At 38.6% G+C, this 19,244-nt stretch overlaps 1 protein-coding gene across 1 annotated transcript in view; it reads left to right on the forward strand.

The window, feature by feature from the left end:
* The first annotated feature begins 2,731 nt into the window (after positions 1-2,731).
* Positions 2,732-19,244, forward strand: part of mmp2.S (matrix metallopeptidase 2 S homeolog) — a 75,775-nt gene continuing 59,262 nt past the window's right edge. The window contains 4 exon segments of the mRNA NM_001087228.2: positions 2,732-2,985; positions 11,254-11,480; positions 12,289-12,437; positions 13,310-13,438. Of these exon segments, the coding sequence (NP_001080697.1) occupies positions 2,845-2,985; positions 11,254-11,480; positions 12,289-12,437; positions 13,310-13,438 (646 nt within the window). The 5' untranslated portion in view covers positions 2,732-2,844.

Below are 19,244 nucleotides of genomic sequence, written 5' to 3' on the forward strand. Positions count from 1 at the left end.
AGGAGAGCCCCTTCTGTATCAGGGCCCTCCGGCGAGTAGTTATGGCACTGGGGGGACAGTCACTTAACTGTGGATTCTTTCAACTCAAAAGTGTTACTTTCAGCTAACAGGAGCCCAGCGTATCAGGTAAGCAATTATAATCACTGGGGTGCCCAGGTGTCCCCAGGAGCCTAGGGTATCAGGTAAGCGATTATAATCACTGGGAGTGACTAACATTTGTTTTGTTTTTTGTCCAAACGCATTAAATTCAATGGGTGTTTTTTCTTATATATATTCATTACTCACACGCGACCGGTCCGCATCTACCCTCGTGGTGGCCCTCAGTCAGCCGGACTCCGCTCCTGGCAAATTGGCAACATCCAAGACAGCAATAGATAGACTGGAGCCATAACCACAGGATGTTAAGATAAAAAAATGTCTTTATTTCCAAGCATCTTTAAAAACACAGACAGGCATTCTCCTGAGACTGTTCAACTAAACCATGGCGTGTCTAGTCACCTGACGCGTTTCGTGCCTCTCTTTGGCACTTCATCAGAGGTGATGAAGTGCCAAAGAGAGGCACGAAACGCGTCAGGTGACTAGACACGCCAAAGAGGAGTGACCAACTGGCAGAGGTGATAGTGGGGGTGAAATATAGACAAGGAAGAAGAAGAATATTTGGTATGTGAAAGAAAGGTAAGAGAAGCACATAAGAGCTGAGATAAGACAAGACAAAGGGGATAGTGTGGTAAAGAAGGAGAGAAAATATCAGAAAATACAAATCAAAAGTCACATTTGACAGTTACATATTGCCGTGGGAGTTTTTTTACAGGCCAGCTAATTTGTAGTTTGCACCAATTGTTGCTAAATGTTTATCCATATAGGTATTCCCCTGTACTAAACACCACAGAAGGAACAGCCCCATAATGTTGCTAATAGCCTGTACAGAGAGATCCCATAAAACTATGGCAGCATAGGTATTCCACTATACTAAGCACAATTCAGTAGGAACAGACCCTATGTTTCCTCATAGCCTGTAAAGAGAGATTCCATAAAACTATGGCAGCATAGGTATTCTTCTGTACTAAGCACAATTTAGCAGGAACAGCCCCCTATGTTTCCTCATAGCCTGTAAAGAGAGACCCCATAAAACTATGGCAGCATAGGTATTACTCTGTGCTAGTCAAAAAATATATTTTTCCCACCATTTGAATTGCTTAGACCTTCAGATGGTTAGATTTAATCTATAATGTCCCGTAGATATCTCGCAGGACATAGTATCAGAAGCAGGCAGTCAGTTAGGAATCCTCCTTACCAGCATACCAGATTCCCAAAGTATTTCACCTCAGGGAACATCAGCCCAGGTAAGTAAGGCTACCAACACACTCGGGTGTTGGGCGGAAAAAATACCACACGACCACACACCGAGAATCCTGTAAGTAAAAATCAAGCAGGGACCCGGTGTATGTGCCTATAGGAGCGTGCATTGTTTCCTCTTTTTTTTGTTTCCCTGAGGTGAAATACATACAATTCCCTAAGTTTGTTTATTGCCTGTACAAAGCGATTCCATGAATGAATACCAGCAACAATATTCCCCTGTACTATACAGCAGGAAGGTTTGAGGGTAGTTCTTTAAATAATGCATCATGTGTTTACTATGAAAATGTACAGTATACCTGTGCCGAGTATGCAGTTGAAGTAACAAATGAAATGTATTAATGTTGTACTTTATATATAATCTATGGTACTGCACACCCATTTTACACTGGTAACCAAAATGTGCAAATTCTTTTGCGCACATACAGACGAAGCCACTTGGATTTGTGAGTTAAATGCGTCATGACTCAGAGTTAATTGAAGAAACTGTGTTATCTAAAGTTATCTTAACTCATTTAATGCATTTAACCTTTTCATTAGCATACCAAAGCACCATTGTTCACAATGGTGAATGCTTTAATTAGATGGGATGTTGTGTCACAGTTTTCTGTGTTAAATGAGATAAATGGGATATCTGTGTTTAGTTATTCTGTGTCAAACAGACAAACCAAAGTGGCTGCATCTGTAGCCTAAACAAAATGAGGGAACATTTTCTCCCAGTTTCCCAGCCTGCCCCCAGCCCCAAATGCCAGCAGTCACTTGGACAGAGGGAAAAGCAGGCACTATTTGCCCACCCAACCCTGTGACCCTGCGACAAGACTTCCCTTCTAGGGGGCCCAGCCAAATTGCTTCCAATTGGGCCCGAATTTGGTATGACCGGCCCTAAAGCCAAATTCAATATGATGAGAAAAAATTATCTCCTAATTTAATTCCAGATTTTCTCATAGAGCCAGATATAAATCAATGAGAACAAAAACGTATCTCACTGTTAATCACAAAAAAAACTCTATTGAAGTATACAGCAAAAATTAGGAGACTTTTTTTCCCTCAAATTCAATCTCTCCATGAGTTTTCACGTTATTTGAATTCGGCCCATTATTTAGTATTTCTATTTTGTTATTCAGAAAGTCAATGGACTTCAACACAGAAAGCAGTTTCTAGTTTGAATGTCCTTAATTAGTACTGCCATTCTAAATGAACTCAGCTTGTAAAAAAAAATGGAGGTGGGGCAGCAGTTCCTCTACAGGAATGTCAGACTTTGCCAGCAAGCTCTGAGTTAAACAGACTTGGCAGCAGCATCTGGCCTCTCCCCTTCTCATGTTTCCAGACTTCCTCTTGCGGTAGCAGCAGAATGTACATCTGGACAGCTATTCATACAAAGAAACTGCAACACAGACATTAACTCAAAGCTGTTTACCTGGAATGAGCAGTCCATTTATCTATTAGAACAGTTCCATAAAGGTTTTCGGCAGAAAGTCAGGCTTTAGCATGCGGACAATTAAAATTATTAACGTTTTAGTACTCATTTTCAATAGTTTTAGTATATTTTATTATGTTTCCCCTGCTCCATCTCCTATCATAAAGTTTCCAGGAGACAAATCTCCAAAGACAGACGTGGAACTTGCTGCGGTAAGTTTTTTTTTTTAATATTACTGTTTTTAGTTAAAAAAAAATACTCAAAAAAACTAAGTTTCTTATTGAAAGCTGTTTTACTGTACTTTCAGCCTATAGAACATACTTGTAGATACAAATCTATTGACTGGGCACATATCTCTAACGGCAGAGATCATTAATACAGACTAGGGGGTTCGTTTATAAATTTTATAAAACTAAGATTTTAAAGTTTAGTAAAATTACGAGTAAGTTCTTTATCTAACCATTTTTCTTTTGTCTTGCTAGTTTTTTTTACTGTTATGGGATTTTTCAATTGAGTTTTTCTTAAAAAAATAATTAAATAAACAAAAGGCTAGCCAGCTTTTATGTAGTCAAATGTTAATAAATTAGCCCCCAAATCCTTACTGAGGAACTTGGCTGCACTGTAGAATCCTTACTAATGTGCTGTTGCTCTGTACTTTGAAAACTAAACAGTGCCCAGCAGCATTAAATGAGAACAGCCTTGTTCTCTATCCAGGCAAATCTAATCTACTATTCAGTGCAGAAAACTAAAGTCGACTTCAAGTTATTGTGGATTCATAGCTGGTTACAGATAATAGATGTGTGATGTCAGTTTTTATATTGGCATGGCATTTATTATCCACAGCGCTTGGTACCTGATGTTTTTTTGCCACAATTTGGATCACCATACCTTCTAATCTACTAATAAACATGCAATAATTAAATTAACTCAGTAGGATTGTTTGGTCACCTGTATGTATTGTTTTATTGAGTGATATTGATACTGAAAAACTACTCTTCAAAATATTAATGTACATCAGGGGCCTATTTATGATGCTGTGTAAAACTTGTAGGAGACTGTTGAAATCTAATTGAAGATTGGTTGCTATTGGCAACATCACCGGTGATTAAAAATGATTTTGGCTGCTTTGTCTTCTCAATCTGTCAAAGTTTCTAATGCCTCAGTCTTTATTAGTTCAGCTAAATCAAGGCCCTGGTCTTGGGATTTTATTTGAGAGTTTAGTGGTAGATTGTGCTGCTGTCCAATTCTCTACAGTAGGCCTGTAAATTTGTGCTGGACAAGAAAGTTGTGGGTCAAAAATAGACAAAACACCATCAAGTGTACCATCAAGAACCCTCTACTATCTGACTATAATGGCACTAATGTAAAAAAATAGCATATCCCTTCATAAGTGCCTTGTTGTTCCGACAGTCGGATAAATGTAGTTCTTACCTGCGATTTCTCCTTCACTTCGTGTTTAGAACATCAGACACGTTGCATGCTTTTTGTTGCATAGTGACGTGTATGCTCCAGACGCGTTGTGGAGTTCTAGCTTTAAGGAAAACAACCCCTGTCCTTTCGTTTCATATAATTGTATGTCCTTGAGTGTATTGTATGTTTTTACATTCCAGGTGTATGACCTTACATTTATCAAAATCTCAGTCACTCAGGTGATGCAACACCTTGGATAGAATTAATTGAGCTATATTGTTTTGTGAGAAATTGCTTTGTTTTCCCAATGTATGGATGGCAACTGCTCACCAGCAAATGGCATGGTGAGCATCTTTATCCTGGAGGTTTTACAACACTTTACACCTCCATTTATGCAACTCTTTGGGCTCTTTTTTTTGCTGTGCTCCCCTGAGTTCCAGTTTCATGCGTTCAGCTGCAGGGGAGCACAGGAGTAGATGCACTGAATTCTTTTCAATGTGGCTGTACTCACACAGATGCATGTAAGTGCTGAATGCAGGTTGGGATGCAGCATGTTGCATTTTTCCTGCGTTTGGCGCTTACATGCGTCTGTGTGTGTACTGCCCCATTGAAAATAATTCAGTGTGTCTACTCCTGCGCTCCCTTGCGGCTAAACGCATGAAACCGGAAAGCAGGGGAACTCCAGGTGAGGCCTTACCCGGGACCTATAAAGAGGCAATATTATGTTTTCATCACTTGAGTTTATGCCCTTTTTTATGCAAGATAGTACTTTAGTGGCTTTAGCTTTAGTGGGCACAGAATGACACTGCCTAGAATTAGACAATTTGTTATCCACAAAAAACCCTAGATCCTTCTCAATTAAGGAAACTCCCAACAAGTTAGTGTATAACTTGCATTTATTTATATATATTATTTATGTCAAAATGCATAACCTTCCATTTTTCAACATTGAACCTCATTTTCTATTTGGTTGCCCAGTTTCCCAATTTAGTCAAATAATTCTGCAAAGGGGCAGCATCCTGAAAGGAACCTATAGTTCTGCACAATTTAGTATCATCAGCAAAAATAGAAACAATACTTTCAATGCCCACATTAATAAACACGTTTAAAAGCCAAGGACCAAGCACAGAGCCCTGTGGTACTCCACTAACAACACTGGTCCAATTAGAAAATGTTCCATTTACCACCACTCTTTGTGACCTGTCTTTTAGCCAGTTCTCTATCCAGGTACAATACTATGTCCCAGGCCAACATTCCTTAATTTAACCTGTAACCTTCTGTGTGGCACTACAGATGCAGCCACTTTGGTTTGTCTGTTTGACACAGAATAACTAAACACAGATATCCCATTTATCTCATTTAACACAGAAAACTGCGTCACAACATCCCATCTAATTAAGGCATTCACCATTGTTCACAATGGTGCTTTGGTATGCTAATGGAAAGGTTAAATGCATTAAATGAGTTAAGATGACTTTAGATAACGCAGTTTCTTCAATTAACCATGAGTCATGACGCATTTATCTCACAAATCCAAGTGGCTTCATCTGTATATCAAATGCAAAGTCTAAGTAGATCGCATCCACTGCCTTCCCAGAATAGAGGTCCCTGCTCACCTTCTCATAAAAGGAAATTAAATTAGTCTGGCAAGATCTATTATGCATAAAACCATGCTGGCACAAACTCATAGTATTATGATTTGCAATGAAGTCCAGTATTGTATGCCTTAATAAACCTTCCAAAAGCTTTCTTACCACTGATGTCAGACTAACTGACCTATAGCTTTGAGACTGAGACTGAGTTCCCATTTTGAATAGTGGCACCACAGTAATATGCCAGTCTCTCGGCACCGTACCAGACCTCAATGAATCCTAAAAAATTAAGTAAAGCGGCTTGGCAATCACAGAGATAAGCTCTCTAAGTACCCTGGGATGAATACCATCCAGCCCAGAACCTTTGTTTATCTTAACATGTTCAAGTCTCTTTTGAATTTCCTCATGTTGAACCATGCAACATTACTTGTATTGCTAGGATTGGGACTATTAAGAAGGAAAGCTTCATTAACTGGTTTCTCATTTGTGTAGACAGATGAAAAATAAGAGTTTAGAATCTCTGCTTTCTCCTTTTCTCATCAACCAACTGGCCCCCCTCAGATATAATCTCAAATAGCTACTGTATATAGCATGACCATTAAATAATTCCTGTGATGACCCCATTTTGTCATTTATCTGCTTCAATAGGTGTTGGTGCAGGGCAACACACTTGGGGATCATACTCTCTTCAGTAAGGCTAGTAAGAACATTTATTTATTGCCTAATATTAAAGTTTATCTGCTTGAGGGTAATTCACACATTTTTTGGTCAGTGGGAGCCAGGCCCGGACTGGCAATCTGTGGGTTCTGGCAAATGCCAGAGGGGCTGTTGTATGGTTCCATAGAAAGTTACCATATAGTGGGCTGGTAGGGGGCTGTTTGGGCTGGTACGGGGCTCTTTGGGCCTCTGTGTACTTGGAATGGCAGGGCCTATTTTGACTCCCAGTCCAGGCCTGGTGGGAGCCCACCAATAAGATCTTTGACTTTGACCAACTGATACCTTAAAGCAACCCTATCACTCTGTTACTCACCCGGGTTGCCTTACCTCAGTTCATGCATTTCTCTAATTTCTACAGCACTCTTAGTTCTAAACATTGATCTGTACTCAACCCTCTGTCATACACAATCCTCTCCTGTGCCAGATCATGTATTGTTTCAGCTGACCTATAAAGCTAAGGTCACTGCAGTATTCATTAAATCAAGATGCCTGAATGCAAACTCAATGCAAGCAAACATCTGACTGGAGACTTTTAAAGATAAATTAAACTCAAAAAATGGCTTTACCCTGCTGAAATATCCTTTCTCCACCCTCTAGAAATATTGGTATTTTTGTCATAACTTTTGGTTACTTATTCACTTTTTGGTCCATTCATTAAAATTTGACTATGAATAACTGTCTAAAAACTTTGCATATGTGGCACCTGCATAATAAGTGTGCTTGTAGTAATCATGGAATGACCTTGTGCTCACTATACTGAGATGGCCAGTCTTATATATCCAATCTTGCAAAACTCCAGTGCAATTTTATATTTTTTATATATAAAAATAAGACAGATTTTCCGTTTGATTTTCTACCTATGGTTACCATTAATGGATTGTTTATGTTATGTGTCTGAGAGTCTGTTTGATACCAACAGTTAAATGATTGACTGGTTACTTTGCTATTTAGGATATACTGTCATGATATAGTGATACAGTATAGTTATATATTTAAAATTGGTTGAAAGCATTTTTTGGCAGTTTTTGGACATATATTGAGCATCTAATCGCAGCACTGCCCAATATGTTGGCACTCTAAAAATGCATGTTAATAATAATAATAATAATAATAATAATTATCAAAGATATTTTTTATGATGGCAGTTTTTAATTATTTGTTATTACTCTTTCTTCAAGTTTTGAGGCTTGGGTGGTTCATTTTAGTCTATAGTAATTTTGTGGCTGATTAATACATCTACTGGCCTCATTGAGTCACTACCTGTTTGTTTCATGCACTTGGCATGTGATTTTAGTTATGATCACTCTGTGCCAACTGTGGCAAGAAATGTTTTTTGTTATTGTCAAAGTATACACTTGATATGCTGCTGAAATAGGCAAATTTGGTCAAATTGCACTCATACTGGGAATTTAAGGTCTAGTGCCAAAGGAACTGAGTATGTTTAACTAATGGTTGATGTTTATGATGATTTCTTGCTACTAGAACTAAATTTGTTCACTTAGGGGAATATTTATCAAGGATCGAAGTTCGAAGTTTTTCCAGCGAAAACGGCCGTTTTCGATCGAAGTAAAATCGTACGATCAAACTATTTAATCCTTCGAATCGAATGATTCGAAAGATTTTATAAAACAAAACTTTAACTTCTCAAAATTTGCCCAAAAGCCTCAGATAGGTTCTAGGAGGTCCCCCATAGGCTAAACAGCAATTCGGCAGGTTTAATGTGGCGAAGTGTCAAAGTCGAAGTTTTTTAAAGAGACGGTACTTTGATTTTCGAGTGGTCGAATATTCAAAGTTTTTTTCAATTCAAATCGAATTTTGACCTATTCGATGGTCAAAGTACCCAAAAATTACTTCAAAATTCAAAGTTTTTTATTTAGAAAATTCACATTGACCTTTGATAAATCTGACCCTAAGAGTATGTAGAGCTTTGCATAATGGTCTGGGGTGACATACAGTATGTATATATTTTATATCTGCATTCTTTTTTATATGTAAATGCTTAAATATCTAGGAGGTAAATGTATAAATTTTCAAACTCTATTTTGAAATCTACTAGTCTACGTTTTTACCTTCCTACTAGGGATGAGCAAACTTTTTTGCCCATGGCAGATTCATGCTAGCGTTTATTCACCATGTGGTCTGTTTCACTAAAAAAAAATTGGTCTATGCTATAATTTCTTCATGTGGTCTTTGTAAAAAAAAAACGGACTGTTGCTCCAGAAAAAAAAACCCACAGGCGCCATTATTATTTGTTGCTTTTTATAGCAACTGATGAGATTCAAGACTTTCTTAACCCATCCATCTGTTTAAGGAGCTGTCTTGGTGCCATACTAGAAAGAAAATCAATAGGTTTAACCCAGATAACCATATATTTTTGGAAAGCACACATTCTGTTGAATCCAAAATTGCTAATAATCTCTTTCTACGGATGGTCTTCTAAATATTTTTATGTCCAGTATATGGCAGTCATTTGCTAATTGTTGTGGTTTTATAACAACTATCACAAAGCTTGAATTTTTGCAATATTTAATCTCCCACATATCATTACACACGTCTTAAGCATGAATGCCATGGATCTTCTAACAGTTTGATGCTCACTATACATAGATAACACAACTCTGTGGTATGTAGAAATGCCATTTTCCTTCTGCATACAGATATTTTTACTACTGCAAAATGCATTGCTTGTTTTATGTGTGAGAAAAACTGCAAAAAAAGTAAATGTAGAAATTCTGATGAATAGATCTTTGATTTTAAAGCATCTTATCTCCAACATGTTATTAGAAGTGATAAGCGTATCTGTACCGCTTCGCTGAAAAATGTGTAAAACTGTTAAAAAAAATGTGGAGAAAATGTAAAGGTTGGTGATACCTTTTATTGGCTAACTGAATAAGTAACAATTGCAAGCTTTCAGAACACACAGGCCCCTTCATCAGGCAACATACAAATGAAAGGCTGGAAAGGCACATTATATATACTATATAGATCATTGAAAAGGGGTTTATAGGCAATAAATTAGAAAGTTACAGATAGACAGAGATAACTTGTAGAGATAATAAAAGTAATTAGGGTGGGTTGTAAATAGCCCAGGGGTCTGGATTCAGTCAGGTAACATAGTTTGAACTAGACAAGACAGAATAGGGTAAGGTTAACACAACAGTGCAAATTAGGAATTGGACAAGAAAAAAGTACAGGTAAGGTTTCCACTGAGTGGGATAACATATGGAACCAGAACTTCACACCGCCATACCAGATTGTAACAAATAAACTACAAATAGGAATTGTGACCGGTAAACATAAGACAATACTTCAGCCCAGATATTGATAAGCCCCCACGGGTGAGCACTTTAGCTTAAGTCAATGAAGCAGACACTAGTACAGTCAGCACCTTGTTGTGAGGTGAAGTCAACTTAAAGAAAGTGTCTTTTAAGATGTACTATATAAGAAATGTTATGATTTTCACTTAATAAATTATGTATTTAGCAAACCAATTAATGTATTTTTTTAGTAAAAGCAAAAATAAAAAATAAGATAGATAGCTACAATACTTTTAAAGAGATACCAGAAAATAACCTTTTTTATATATCTATATATATTTTTTTGATATATCTATCATAACATTATCTTTGAATGCTATTATTTTGCCATAAAAGTATATGCCTGAAGCTTTTACATTACCTTTCTTACGATCATGTTCCTCTTTGAGGGGGCTGCCATATTTGCGCAGCAGTAGGGTGTTAGCATTAGAAACTGTAACTGACATGTTAAGAAGGGACAATCAGGTTGGCAAAAAGTCAGGTTTAGGAACTTCAAGTAACAATTAAGAACAAAAGCAGAACTATCATCAATAGTAAATTAATATTTTGAACTTTTAGTGTCAGTATCACTTTGAGGGGCAAATTCACTAAGATGCGAAGTTGCGCCAGGCGCAACTTCGCCGCACTTCGCCGCACTTCGCCAGGCGTAGTTTCGCCATGGCTCTGCAAATTCACTAAAATCCGAAGTTGCGCACAGGGGTAGCGTAAGGTTGCGGAGTTGCGCTAGCGTTGATTCGCTATATAAAGCGAAGTTACGCTAGCGAAGGCTAATTTGCATACGGCGCGAAATTCAAATTTCAATGGAGGAACACGTATCTGCACTACAAATGCCTAGAAAACCTTCAAATCAGCAAATAAAAATTTTTATTTTGCCCTACACATGTGCCCACTGCCTAGGTAAGTTGCCATGAGTCAGGAAATGTAGGGGGGAGGAAGGGGAGCCCCAAAAAATTTCCGATCTTTTTCAGCCTATCAGCCATCATGTAGAAAACACGCCAGCGTTTTTTGGGACTTAGAAAAAAAATTGACTTTTTTTTAAACAATCCCTATCTACTCTATTGCGCTTCGCCAGGTCTGAGGTGGTGACGGAAGTCTAGCGTAAAAGGTAGCGTTCAGTACACTGCGCAAGTTAGTGAATTTGCGTAGTTTCGTCGCTAGCGATACTTCGCCTGGCGTAAGGTTGCGAAGTAACACTAGCGAAACTACGCCAGCGTTCGTTAGTGAATTTGCGCAGTAGCGAAAATGCCAAACGCTAGCGAATTAACGCTAGCGTTCGGCGCTTTGCGGCTTAGTGAATTTGCCCCTAAGAGTTCTGTAGATGCTGAAGTTTAGAAGTGTAGTACAGAATTAAATCTACAAGAGCAAGCCAATGTTAGATATTTATCAGAAAGAAGTTGTTCAGTAAAAATTTATTTGGTCTGATGCTGATTGTATTTTTTTTCAGCAATACCTGAATCAGTTTTATGGCTGCCCTAAGGAAAAATGTCACCTGATGGTTCTTAAGGATGCCCTAAAGAAAATGCAAAGTTTTTTTGGTCTTCCTGAAACTGGGGAGTTTGATCAAAATACCATTGAAACCATGAAAAAGCCAAGATGTGGGAACCCCGATGTAGCCAACTATAATTTCTTTCCCAGGAAACCGAAATGGGACAAAAACCATCTGACATACAGGCAAGTTAGTTTCTTTCCTACTTACATAGTTATATAGTTCAGTTGGATTGAAAAAAGTCCTTCAAGTTCAACCCCTCCAAATGAAACCCAGCGTACATTCATACACATACTCACACTGACCCATCCATACACTCACATAAACAATATACCATAGTCTATGATATTATGCTTGTCCAAGAAATAATTCAAACCCCTCTTATAGGCAGTAACAGAATCAGCCATCACAACATCATGCGGCAGGGCATTCCACAACCTCACTGTCCTCACAGTGAAGGCCCATCTATGATGCTTCACATGAAAGTTCTGTTCCTCTAGTCTTAATGGGTGGCCTCTGGTGTGGTGATCCTTTGTATGGGAAAGATATCATGTTTTCTGTCTATAATGCCCTCTAATATATATATGCCTTACTAGAGACATGTAAAGAGGCAAAATTATGTTTTCATGCCTTGAGTTAATGCCCTTTCTAATGTAAGACAGTTTTTATTTGCTTTAGTAACCACAGAATGAGACTGCCTGAAATTAGACAACTTTCCATACCTGTACATATACTGTATGTTAACCTTTGTTTGCAGAACAGCACCAGACTGTCAATCTTTTTGTTTAAAAAGCCTTTATTTCAGCTTTGGGCATCTAGTGCTGTTCTACAAACAAAGGTTGTCGTGATATCAGTGGAAAGTGGCCACTGAGGAACTTGCACCAATTCTCTACAGGAGAGATAATCGATGTGCTGACTGCTTTTCCAACATATACTGTATGTTAACACAGAATAGTTATTTATTCTGCTCTGTGTATTTTTTCTAATTCCCAGGATTCTTGGTTATACAACAGATCTGGATTCTGAAACAGTTGATGATGCTTTTGCACGTGCTTTTAAAGTTTGGAGTGATGTCACACCATTGGAATTTAACAGAATTCATGATGGAGAAGCAGATATCATGATCAATTTTGGACGATGGGGTATCATCTAATATGAATCTATATGCTCCTTTATGGTCACAATTGCAATGTACAAGATACAATTTTTGGCACAAGTCGCTATGTTTATTTACCCAAATGTCCCCATAATTTTAGGATCATTGCTTCTGTCAACAGTAGTTGTACTTGACGTGATTTGGTCACAACAGTGCAATCTCACGTTGGCATGAATTGAACACAATTGTGCCTAAAAACTTTGATGATGGAATGTGGTCATTTCCAGCACTCTGTGTCAATGTGTAGTGCTTCCAGGGTTCCCCTGAGTAAATAGGCACAGTGCATGCAATTCATCTTCTGCAATTTCTGAGGCAAATTGGTGCTTTGTGTCAAAATGCAAAGAGTGGCTTTAGTCACAAGTAATCTAGTCACCTGTAATGAATGGTGCCAATTCTCCTGCTGCCAATTTTCCAGCTGCAGCCATCTTTGAGCAACCACAATTGTGGTTACACTCCATAAATAAGCCCTAAAGCCTAAATGCTAATTAGAGCTCTTATTCTCTCTAAAGGTGGCCATACAAACAGACATCCTCTCGTTTGGCAAGGTCTTCATATGAGTGGATCTCTCCCCAATGTGCCCACCATGAGCTGGGCAATTGTGGGCCAAGGGCCCAAGAATTGGATCAAAATGACATGAATACGGGCAGGTGGATTGAGGACTGCATTAACGAATCAATGCAGTCGTCCGATCCAATAGGATTTTTAAACCTGACCAATTAACATCTGCCCAACTTTCCGCCAGATATCAATTGTGGAAGCCCGTCGGAGGGCCCCATACACTGCCCAATAAGCTGCAATAAGTTGGTAGCTTATATCAGCCCGTGTATAGGGATCTTAACTCATTCTTCTGTTCTGTAGAACATGGTGATGGATATCCATTTGATGGCAAAGATGGACTTCTGGCTCATGCATTTGCACCTGGATCAGGAGTTGGAGGCGATTCCCATTTTGACGATGATGAGCTTTGGACACTAGGAGAAGGCCAAGGTAAATATCTGTACCAATGTAATTATTATGCAGTACTGTCTGGGAAAACAAGGTGACATTTCTAAAGGGCTTATCACTTTAGGGGTATTTACAAGGACAACAAAATCTGCCCTGAATTAGTGAGTAATTCCACTAATGCTGTAACATATATACCTCTAAGTAGCTAAAAACTATGTTTAAAGCTTAGAATACATACAGTAGATTTGCAAACTGTTGCAACACAGCCGCTATTCTGTAAAAAGTAGATAATTCGATATGCCTAAATTGTAAATTTATTTTACCAGCTTATTCCCAAATATAGCCTTCTCTTTCTTTCTTTTTTTTGATTTACAATTTTGTCATAGGTTGTTTCTATAGCTAGACCTCAGTAAGAGGGGTTTGAATAGTTCCACCTGAACAGGCAATATAAAAAGAACCCCTGAAACTCCTAAGGATGGCTACCACATTATCAGCCCTCCACCACGTAGCCAGAAAAATTCTGTCCCTCTGTAACACAGAAGGTGGACAGCACTGCTCCTGAAGGGGATTTTTAACCTTTTAAGTGCCAGCAGAATTTCACATTTTGGTTACGCGAAATGCCAGCCGTTTTTGAAACATTTTGTGCTCTCTCACTTTAGGGGCATTTTCTGAGGGGAAACCTATAGTTTACCTAGGAAAACTATACATTGTTTTTTTCGGTAGAAACTGAGCTTTCTAAATCTGCCTGAGTTTTCATGTATTTACACCTGTGCAAAAAAATTTATAGTGCTAAATACCAAAAAAAAAAGAAAAATTACCATTTTTCATCGTATATCAATTTATACCAGAAAAATATTTCATTTTACGGATGAAAATCCAACTGATTTGGAAAGCCTTATGTCTCTCGAACGTGCCAATACCAGATATGTATAGTTTTAGGGAGATTTAGGATTTCTGTACAGCAAAAACTCCCGGCAGTCTATTACCAAATTTTGAAAGCACTAAGGCAGAAAACGGCATGCTTTAGATTCCAAGGCAAAAAATCCTGAAACCGTAGGTTTACCCCAGAAAACCATACATTTTTGAAAAGTACACATTCTGCCGATTACAAAATGGGTAACTATGTCTCTCTACTCCCAACTACCAAACATAAAAGCTTGTCTGAACATAGCGGTTTTTCAACAAAAAATTCAAAATTCTGAAAAATCATTTCAAAGGTTTTATTTTGCTGCTCCGCATATCCCAAACTATATTAGGTACCAAGAAAAAGCACCTGAAATATGATTGCCAGGGGTCCACTGAACAATTTGATACCCATTATGCATAGGTTTACCAAAGTATCTGGCATTTAGAGACACCAATATGTAGTTAGCACATCCAAATTGTTCAGGACTTTACTTCAGCTACTGAGAAATCAACACATTGACTGCATTTTTTGTGGGGTAAAAACACAGAATTATATGTTTACCCCCCAAACCCATATATTTTTGGAAAGTACACATTCTACTGAATCTAAAATGGGTACCCATGCCTTTCTGCTCCAAACTACTGAGTCGTAAGGCTTTCCCAAAATTGTCGGTTTTGGTGAAATATCTGAAAATTTCCTCAAACCTTCAACTTCCCAGCACCATATCACCCATGTATCATTACGTACTAAGAAAAAGCACCCTAAATATGATTGCCAGGGTTCCTCTGAACATTTTGGTGGTCATTGTTCATAAGTTTACCAAAGTATCTGGCATTTAGAGGCCCCAAAATGAAGTTAGCGCATACAAACAGTCCCGTGGGTAACTTCAGCTAATGAAAGATCAACACATTGACTGCATTTTTGTGGGGTAAAAACACAGAAATATATGTTTACCCCCCAAAACCCATATATTTTTGGAAAGTACACATTCTACCGAATCTAAAATGGGTACCCATGCCTTTCTGCTCCAAACTACTAAGTCGTAAGGCTTTCCCACAATTGTCGGTTTTGGTGAAATATCTGAAAATTGCCTCAAAGCTTCAACTTCCCAGCACCATATCACCCATGTATCGTTACGCACCAAGAAAAAGCACCCTAAATATGATTGCCAGGGTTCCTCCAAACAGTTTGGTGGCCATTGTTCATAGGTTTATCAAAGTATCTGGCATTTAGAGGCCTCAAAATGAAGTTAGTGCATACAAATAGTCCTGTGGGTAACTTCATCTAATGAAAAATCAACACATTGACTGCATTTTTGTGGGGTAAAAACACAGAAATATATGTTTACCCCCCAAACCCATACATTTTTGGAAAGTACACATTCTACTGAATCTAAAATGGGTACCCATGCCTTTCTGCTCCAAACTACTGAGTCGCAAGGCTTTCCCAAAGTTGTCGGTTTTGGTGAAATATCTGAAAATTGCCTCAAAGCTTCAACTTCCCAGCACCATATCACCCATGTGTCATTACGTACTAAGAAAAAGCACCCTAAATATGATTGCCAGGGTTCCTCTGAACATTTTGGTGGCCATTGTTCATAAGTTTACCAAAGTATCTGGCATTTAGAGTCCCCAAAATGAAGTTAGCGCATACAAACAGTCCCGTGGGTAACTTCAGCTAATGAAAAATCAACACATTGACTGCATTTTTGTGGGGTAAAAACACAGAAATATATGTTTACCCCCCAAACCCATACATTTTTGGAAAGTACACATTCTACCGAATCTAAAATGGGTACCCATGCCTTATTGCTCCAAACTACTGAGTCGCAAGGCTTTCCCAAAGTTGTCGGTTTTGGTGAAATATCTGAAAATTGCCTCAAAGCTTCAACTTCCCAGCACCATATCACCCATGTGTCATTACGTACTAAGAAAAAGCACCCTAAATATGATTGCCAGGGTTACTCCGAACAGTTTGGTGGCCATTGTTCATAGGTTTACCAAAGTATCTGGCATTTAGAGGCCCCAAAATGAAGTTAGCGCATACAAACAGTCCCGTGGGTAACTTCAGCTAATGAAAAATCAACACATTGACTGCATTTTTGTGGGGTAAAAACACAGAAATATATGTTTACCCCCCAAACCCATATATTTTTGGAAAGTACACATTCTACTGAATCTAAAATGGGTACCCATGCCTTTCTGCTCCAAACTACTGAGTCGCAAGGCTTTCCCAAAGTTGTCGGTTTTGGTGAAATATCTGAAAATTGCCTTAAAGCTTCAACTTCCCAGCACCATATCACCCATGTGTCATTACGTACTAAGAAAAAGCACCCTAAATATGATTGCCAGGGTTCCTCCGAACAGTTTGGTGGCCATTGTTCATAGGTTTACCAAAGTATCTGGCATTTAGAGGCCCCAAAATGAAGTTAGCGCATACAAACAGTCCCGTGGGTAACTTCAGCTAATGAAAAATCAACACATTGACTGCATTTTTGTGGGGTAAAAACACAGAAATATATGTTTACCCCCCAAACCCATACATTTTTGGAAAGTACACATTCTACCGAATCTAAAATGGGTACCCATGCCTTATTGCTCCAAACTACTGAGTCGCAAGGCTTTCCCAAAGTTGTCGGTTTTGGTGAAATATCTGAAAATTGCCTCAAAGCTTCAACTTCCCAGCACCATATCACCCATGTGTCATTACGTACTAAGAAAAAGCACCCTAAATATGATTGCCAGGGTTACTCCGAACAGTTTGGTGGCCATTGTTCATAGGTTTACCAAAGTATCTGGCATTTAGAGGCCCCAAAATGAAGTTAGCGCATACAAACAGTCCCGTGGGTAACTTCAGCTAATGAAAAATCAACACATTGACTGCATTTTTGTGGGGTAAAAACACAGAAATATATGTTTACCCCCCAAACCCATACATTTTTGGAAAGTACACATTCTACCGAATCTAAAATGGGTACCCATGCCTTATTGCTCCAAACTACTGAGTCGCAAGGCTTTCCCAAAGTTGTCGGTTTTGGTGAAATATCTGAAAATTGCCTCAAAGCTTCAACTTCCCAGCACCATATCACCCATGTGTCATTACGTACTAAGAAAAAGCACCCTAAATATGATTGCCAGGGTTCCTCAGAACATTTTGGTGGCCATCGTTCATAAGTTTACCAAAGTATATGGCATTTAGAGGCCCCAAAATGAAGTTAGCACATACAAATTGTCCGGTGGGTAACTTCAGCTAATGAAAAATTAACACATTCACTGCATTTTTGTGGGGTAAAAACACAGAAATAGATGTTTACCCCCCAACCCCATATATTTTTGGAAAGTACACATTCTACAGAATCTAAAATGGGTACCCATGCCTTTCTGCTCCAAACTACTGAGTCGCAAGGCTTTGCCAAATTTGGCGGTTTTGGTGAAATATCTGGAAATTGCCTCAAAGCTTCAACTTTCCAGCATCGTATTGTCCATGTATCATTACCAGCATAAAGCATCCTAAATATAAACATATGGGTCTACTAAACAGTTTGATGCCCAATGTGCATAGATATACCAAACTATGTGGCGCACAGAGACCCCCAAATGACAATATGTATAGACATTTTCACGGCTGACGCTCTGGCTGCTGCAATATGAGCACCTGGAGTGTGTATTATGCGACATTAGACCCCCCTAACAGTACAGAGACCCCAGAAAACCATATATTTTCAGAAAGTACACATTCTGACGAATCCAATATGGGTAAATAAGTGTTTCTACTGCAAACTGCCAAACTGCAAAGCAATGCTGAACATAACGGTTTTTATCAAATTTCTGAAAATCATCACAAAGCTTGAATTCTACCCCATTATATGCCACACATTTCGTAACGTATCAGCATAAAACATCCTAAATATGAACGCCAGGGGTCTACTGAACACTTTGATGCCCAGTATGCATAGATATACCAAACTATGTGGCGCACAGAGACCCCCAAATGACAATAGTGTATATACATTTTCATGGCTGACGCGCTGGCTGCTGCAATATGAGCACCTGGTGTGCGTATTATGCGACATTAGACCCCCCTAACAGTACAGAGACCCCAGAAAACCATATATTTTCAGAAAGTACACATTCTGACGAATCCAATATGGGTAAATAAGTGTTTCTACTGCAAACTGGCAAACAGCAAAGCAATGCTGAACATAACGGTTTTTATCAAATTTCTGAAAATCGTCACAAAGCTTGAATTTTACCCCATTATATGCCCCACATTTCATAACTTATCAGCATAAAACATCCTAAATATGAACGCCAGGGGTCTACTGAACACTTTGATGCCCAATATGCATAGATATACCAAACTATGTGGCGCACAGAGACCCCCAAATGACAATAGTGTATATACATTTTCACGGCTGACGCTCTGGCTGCTGCAATATGAGCACCTGGAGTGTGTATTATGCGACATTAGACCCCCCTAACAGTACAGAGACCCCAGAAAACCATATATTTTCAGAAAGTACACATTCTGACGAATCCAATATGGGTAAATAAGTGTTTCTACTGCAAACTGCCAAACTGCAAAGCAATGCTGAACATAACGGTTTTTATCAAATTTCTGAAAATCGTCACAAAGCTTGAATTCTACCCCATTATATGCCACACATTTCGTAACGTATCAGCATAAAACATCCTAAATATGAACGCCAGGGGTCTACTGAACACTTTGATGCCCAGTATGCATAGATATACCAAACTATGTGGTGTACAGAGACCCCCAAATGACAATAGTGTATATACATTTTCACGGCTGACGCTGGCTGCTGCAATATGAGCACCTGGTGTGTGTATTATGCGACATTAGACCCCCCTAACAGTACAGAGACCCCAGAAAACCATATATTTTCAGAAAGTACACATTCTGACGAATCCAATATGGGTA

This window comes from Xenopus laevis, chromosome 4S (genome assembly GCF_017654675.1).
Source record: "Xenopus laevis strain J_2021 chromosome 4S, Xenopus_laevis_v10.1, whole genome shotgun sequence".
In the NCBI taxonomy this organism is placed as follows: Eukaryota; Metazoa; Chordata; class Amphibia; order Anura; family Pipidae; genus Xenopus; species Xenopus laevis.